Consider the following 5658-nt stretch of genomic DNA (forward strand, 5'->3'; position numbering starts at 1 on the left):
TTCAGCTTTGACCCAGTCGCTTCATTCTTTCTGGCGCTACTAGTACTAGCCCTCCGCTCTTCCCCAGTAGCATATTGGACACCTTCCAACCTGAGGGGCTCATCTTCCGGCGTCATATCTTTTTGCCTTTTGGTACTGTCCACGGGGTTTTCATGGCAAAGATACTGGAATGGGTTGCCATTTCCATCTCCAGTGGATCACGTTTTGTCAGAGCTCTCTGCTATGACCTGTCCGTCTTGGGTGGCCCTACACGGCATAGCTCATAGCTTCATTGAGCTATGCAAGCCCCTTTGCCACAACAAGGCATTGATCCATGAAGAAGTAACTCCTGCTAGTTGTTTTCATCTATTGTATTTATTTATACCTTTTGTAAACCATCCACACAGCTTTGGGTATGGGTATAAGAAATGTAATTAATAATAATAATAATATCAAGACAGTCAAGGGTAGAGCAAAATCTGTTTTCCCTAAGAACTTGACATAATTACAAGCTTAGTTCCAACCTCCAATCTACACTCCCGCCCCACACCATAAAACTGAATGCTTTACTCAATGATGTGGATAACACTTGCCTTCTGATCCTGAGTAAAAGATCAACAGGAAATGCAAGTTGAACATTCTGCTTTCCATGTTTAGGGTCCTTGAAATAAACAGGCCCTCATTCCAATTATCCTGCATTTCACTACTGAAGTTCAGTTATTACTTCATATTTTTCACTGCTTATATCACTAAAATAATTTATAAATACCAGCATATGGAAATAAATAGGTCCAATTTATGTGAGAAGGACATAGCAAAATGGGAATGTTTCCCTCACACAGTACTTTCAAGCCACAGTTTGCTTGTAATATAATTGAAAGTGTTAAACATCAAAATAACCTCAAATCCTAGATATAAGCATTCAACCAGTATAAAATTAAAGAGAACATGAACCTAGATTTGAAATGTTTTTAATCTAAAATATTATTGGTGCAGAAGGCTCTAGAAGACTTTTTAACACAATGGTGGCACTCCATGAAGCAGTCCCATGAAGTGTAAGTGAGCCTTAAAAGGCTTCAGTCAAAAGGACAGGTGCTCAGATGTGAACTTAACCAAAACCGATAGAGGTCTTTTGTGTAGATGTTTAACTTCATTGCAGAAAATACATTCAGGCATCACATTTTCTCTTGCTACAACAACAAGGCCTTGTTCACTGAGGAAGCAGCTCCAAAAGAAGTGGGTGGATGGCCATGTGAGAGGATGCCATTTCCTCAAATGACACTGGCAGCAATTCCCATCTAGACAGCTTTAGCCCTCAGCTTTCTTTCGTAAGCTCTCCCCTGGCCCTTTTTCCAGCTAGGCTACACAAGGGAAGATGTGTCTTGTGTTATACTTTATCTTCATAGATTTCTATCTCACCCCTTCAATGAAATTCATCAGTAGAGCTTACTGAGAAATATTAAAACAACAACATACAATACAAAATTACAGCAGCAACAAGAAAGCAGCACAAAACCAGATCAACTTGTGAGGTAAATCTTACTTGTTTTTTTAATGGAATGTATAAAGGCCTTTGCCTTTGATGTAAAAAAGTTAATGTAGGCAGCAGGCAGGATTCTTTGGCAAGAGCATCCACAGGCCTTTGAGAAAGTGCTTTCCTGGTTGCTATCTACCTCACCTCTTGGTGGGAGCACATAGGAGAAAAAAGCCTCTGATTATATCCTTAATGTTTTACTGCTAGACTGATATTAAAGTAGCAATCCAAGTATCCTTGTCCCAAGGCGTGAATGGGTTCACTTGAATTGGGGCCAGAATGGGCTGGAAACCAGCACTATACTTTTAAGGCCTAGAAACACATAACTAATATAAAAGAAGAAACACCTAGCTTACTTCACATCCCATATTTTATAAGATCACTTCTGGTTCCATTCCAAGAAACCCCCCATAGGATATCTCTTTAAGCTTTCATGCAGCTTAGCTCAGTAGCTTTCTGTACAGGAAACCTGAAAGTACAACAGTGCCTCTTTAAAAAAAGTTGATGCAACTGTTCTAGGCCATTTGAGAAGTTGCCTTTCATGTGCTTAATAGCTGGGTCCTTGGAAAACCAAGATTCTGAGGTTTTTTTGTTACTTTCAAACAGTGACTACTGTAGTTTTAATTATCAGTGAAAAAAGAGGGTCTCCATTAGGGCAAAAAATTACAGTTGCCACATGAATAGCTGGAAGGATTTGGCTTTGCCTCTTTTTTCTCCTTTTTTAAAGATTTTTTCTAATTATAGACTACTTTTTCCACCTCTTCATTTCTGAGGAAGAAAATGGATGTAGCATTTTAACAGTGGTTTTAATGGTGCCTTCACTCACACTGCAATCCTGTATCTGCAACCTGTCTTGCATATACGTACTAGTAAGTCAAATGTTAGCTCACATTAATGTTTCAGGTTATCAGCCTATAAATAAATGTATTTTGAAGCTCTATCTATATGCTTTAACATATATGGGTCCCTTGTTCACCCTTATTAAAAAAATGGCATTGTTGTTTGAAAAACCTCCCTAGGGATTGGCAAGATGGCAGGGCTTAGCAAGAATGGAATGGACACTAGCGATTCTAGGCCCTACTCAAGAAGCTTTTCTTCAGTTTAAACTGAACCACCCTGAAAACCTGCAGAACTGTTTGTTCAGTCTTTTTTTGAAAATGGAAAAGGGAATGTTAGTACTGAATACAGTTGGGGCACTTTCAAATTGTTTTATCTATCTTCATTCTGCCTTGCATAATTATGGGCCACAGCATAGCACAGATTCCCTTTCTCTTAAACTGCATCAGCCTGGACATGTTCTTAGATAGTAATCAAAGTAGTCAGAGGCAAACCATCACTTGTTCCCACCAATCTTGATTTCCTCCAGAAACCAAAAAAGGGGGAAAAAACAGAAAAAACCCAACCCACTTTTTTTGTTTTGTTTTGAAGGATGCATTTCTGTATTGGATCCTGTTCAACAGCAAATACTGTAATTAATGTGAACAGCCATATTCAAGGAAAGTACATGATTTAATACAAGAACATCATCCAGACTGAATAACCAAAGGCTTCCAGAGTAAATGGCCTTTGCTTCAGCTGAGATCGATGGCAGTAATACAATAGCTGGCCAGTTGCCACTAGGCAACTTATTTCTCAGAAGCTTTAAGGCTTAATGAAAGCAACAGTCTGCTAAGAGCACTTAAAGCACCATTAAAGCAATTGATGCTACACTCCTGAAAGGCTCACAGACAACTTTCATTTTTTAGTTGCATCTATGCAAGAGATCTATATAGGTAGCAATTTATTTATTTTTTCCATATGCATATTCAGAAACAAATGGAAATATCAGACAGCACTGCTTAGTTCAGTGCATTTCAAAAGCACAATCTAAGCATTTTCTTTCTAGATGCAATGATTTATAGTTCTCTACTTCTAGCATATGCTAGAAACAGTTAAGATGGATTTACTGTGAAATACTTTGTACGCATTATGCTTCCAGGCAAAGTCAAGCAGAGTTGGAAGAAGAGAACTGGCTAATGTACAAGCCAATGTGCAAGTCCAGAAGAGTCACATGATATAAACACCCCGGCAAAGTGTTATTTCAAACTGCTGCTAAGAAATCACATGGTCAAATATTTCTCTTCTTAAAAATGAAAGCAACTTACTGGCTGAGAAAAACTACAATGTCGCAGAAAAGAACTTCAGACTCACATTCTCTCAGATGTGCTTTATTTTCCACCTTCACAGAGAGAAGGTTTTAATGTGAGAGAAAACTTAAATTATTCAGCTCCATACAAGCAGTCTAGAGGAGTTTAGTCCTGGGACAGCTACATCAAATTATTCTGGGAGGACTGCATAGACTGGCTGTAGAACGTGAAATAAACCACACCTTAACTCAGGATGTGTCCATAAAAGATAAAGTTGTAAGTGCAAAATACCTCCATGGACAGAAATTTCCAGATTTCTCTAAGCATATGGGAAAAAGGTACAGACCAGACCACAACAGAGTGTCTCAACTGAGTCTTTTAATGAAGAATGCAACTTGCAAGGTGGCAACTGTGTTCCCTGTGGTCATCCTGGACAGAGACCATGTGGCTGACACACCAGCTCTCTATGTGCATGGAAAATGTGTTTTCTGTGATCCTTGAGAGTGAGTTTCCTTCCTGAAGGTTACTTGCTATGAGGAATACTCAATCCTTTTTATGATATTTAGGCAGAATAACACACCCATATTATTAGCTGCCACTGGCAGGAAAGGAACATGCAGTTACGTCTTCCTTAGCATCACAGGAGGAAAGGAAGAATTCACCATAGGGCTGCATTATACAGCAACAAGTCTATTTTAGATTATGTTCAGCCACCTTTAAGGCCTCCTATGTCAAGTACCATGTCTAGGTTCTGGCCTGCATGTCATAAGAAACCTCACGGGCTCCCAAAGCAGGCAGAAGAGTAAACTCCAGAGAAGAGACCCACATTCTTGGCAGTCCTTTGAACTTGGCTAAAAGGATAAAAAGTATATAATGATAGCCCACCTTGGTGCAAAAACTAGAAAAATCTGGAATATTTGAGTGGCAGGTTAGTGTCAGTTAGTGCTAACAGATGACTGGTTTCTCATTACAGGTGGCTATGCCTTACCCCAAAAGCTGTGCCAAAAAGTGGCTACTGGAGTACTGCAGTGAGTGGCCAGATTGGATTTTATATAAGGGCTGCAAGTAGATTTTGTGACAATTTACCTTAACAATATTCCTCAGTGGCATAGTTCCATGGGAGAACCGATGAACAAATATTGTTTCAATCAACCTTTTGATGTAGTGGAAAGAATGGCAGATACATGCCAAGCTAGAAACAGTAAGATAAAAGCATTTCAGAAAGCTAAAGAGACAAATATGGCAAGACATTTTGGAATAAAGTTCAGATACCCAAGCATTAACTCCTCTGGCCTTGATGTGCAACTTACTTAACAACTGAATGTCGGCTTGAGGTAACCCTGTCATCCAGGCCATAGATAAAAGGCATGCGGAAATAAAACACAAAATAGATGAACAATGGACCCGTATATTCTATCAAAAATACCTGCAAAAAAGAGAGGAGATATTAGTCTGTTATCACGACAACTCTCAGCTGCACTGAATGCCAGCAAAGACCTAATACTAGTCATGATTAGGCTCCAGACAGCATATTTTATTTTATTTTTTGGTTGGTTGGTTGCAATGGTGAAGCAAAGCCCCCAGCAGGCCCTGTGTTGCCTATTCTAGAGACATGAAAAAGCTATTTTCATAGAAACAACATGCTTGATGAAACAACCCATGGTTTGCTAATCACGGATTGTTTGGAACTGTGAGAGTCCCACTTACCTGCTTGTACTATGCTAAATAACTGGTGGTCAGTTTGTCTTTGGGTTGGTTTTTATGATGTCCAAATCCAGAATTCCGGGTTCTTCAGGGAGAAATAACCCAGCATTATAATCCAAGAACAAACCATAAGTTATAGCTTTGGGTTGTTTCTCCCTCAATAACCCAGAGTTATTGGGTTCAGGGTTCAGATGCCATAGAGAACTACCCAGGAATTGAAGGTTTTTTGGTTGTTTAGGACACCAGAAAGCAAGTGAGTGGCCTGTAACCAGCATATGCACTTTCTCCAATATGCTCCCATACAGTCTATGTTTA

At 39.3% G+C, this 5658-nt stretch overlaps 1 protein-coding gene across 1 annotated transcript in view; it reads right to left on the reverse strand.

Annotated features, from left to right (window-relative positions):
- Nucleotides 1-5646, reverse strand: part of LOC123024554 (very-long-chain enoyl-CoA reductase-like) — a 29632-nt gene extending 23986 nt beyond the window's left edge. Inside the window, exons 1-2 of the mRNA XM_044432419.1 lie at nucleotides 4950-5646; nucleotides 4726-4831 (exon numbers count right to left, since the gene is read on the reverse strand). Of these exons, the coding sequence (XP_044288354.1) occupies nucleotides 4726-4831; nucleotides 4950-5008 (165 nt within the window). The 5' untranslated portion in view covers nucleotides 5009-5646. The remainder of the gene's footprint in view (nucleotides 1-4725; nucleotides 4832-4949) is intronic.
- Between the last annotated feature and the right edge of the window lie 12 nt (nucleotides 5647-5658).

This window comes from Varanus komodoensis, unplaced genomic scaffold, assembly GCF_004798865.1.
Source record: "Varanus komodoensis strain SLA01 unplaced genomic scaffold, ASM479886v1 scaffold24, whole genome shotgun sequence".
Lineage (NCBI taxonomy): Eukaryota > Metazoa > Chordata > Lepidosauria > Squamata > Varanidae > Varanus > Varanus komodoensis.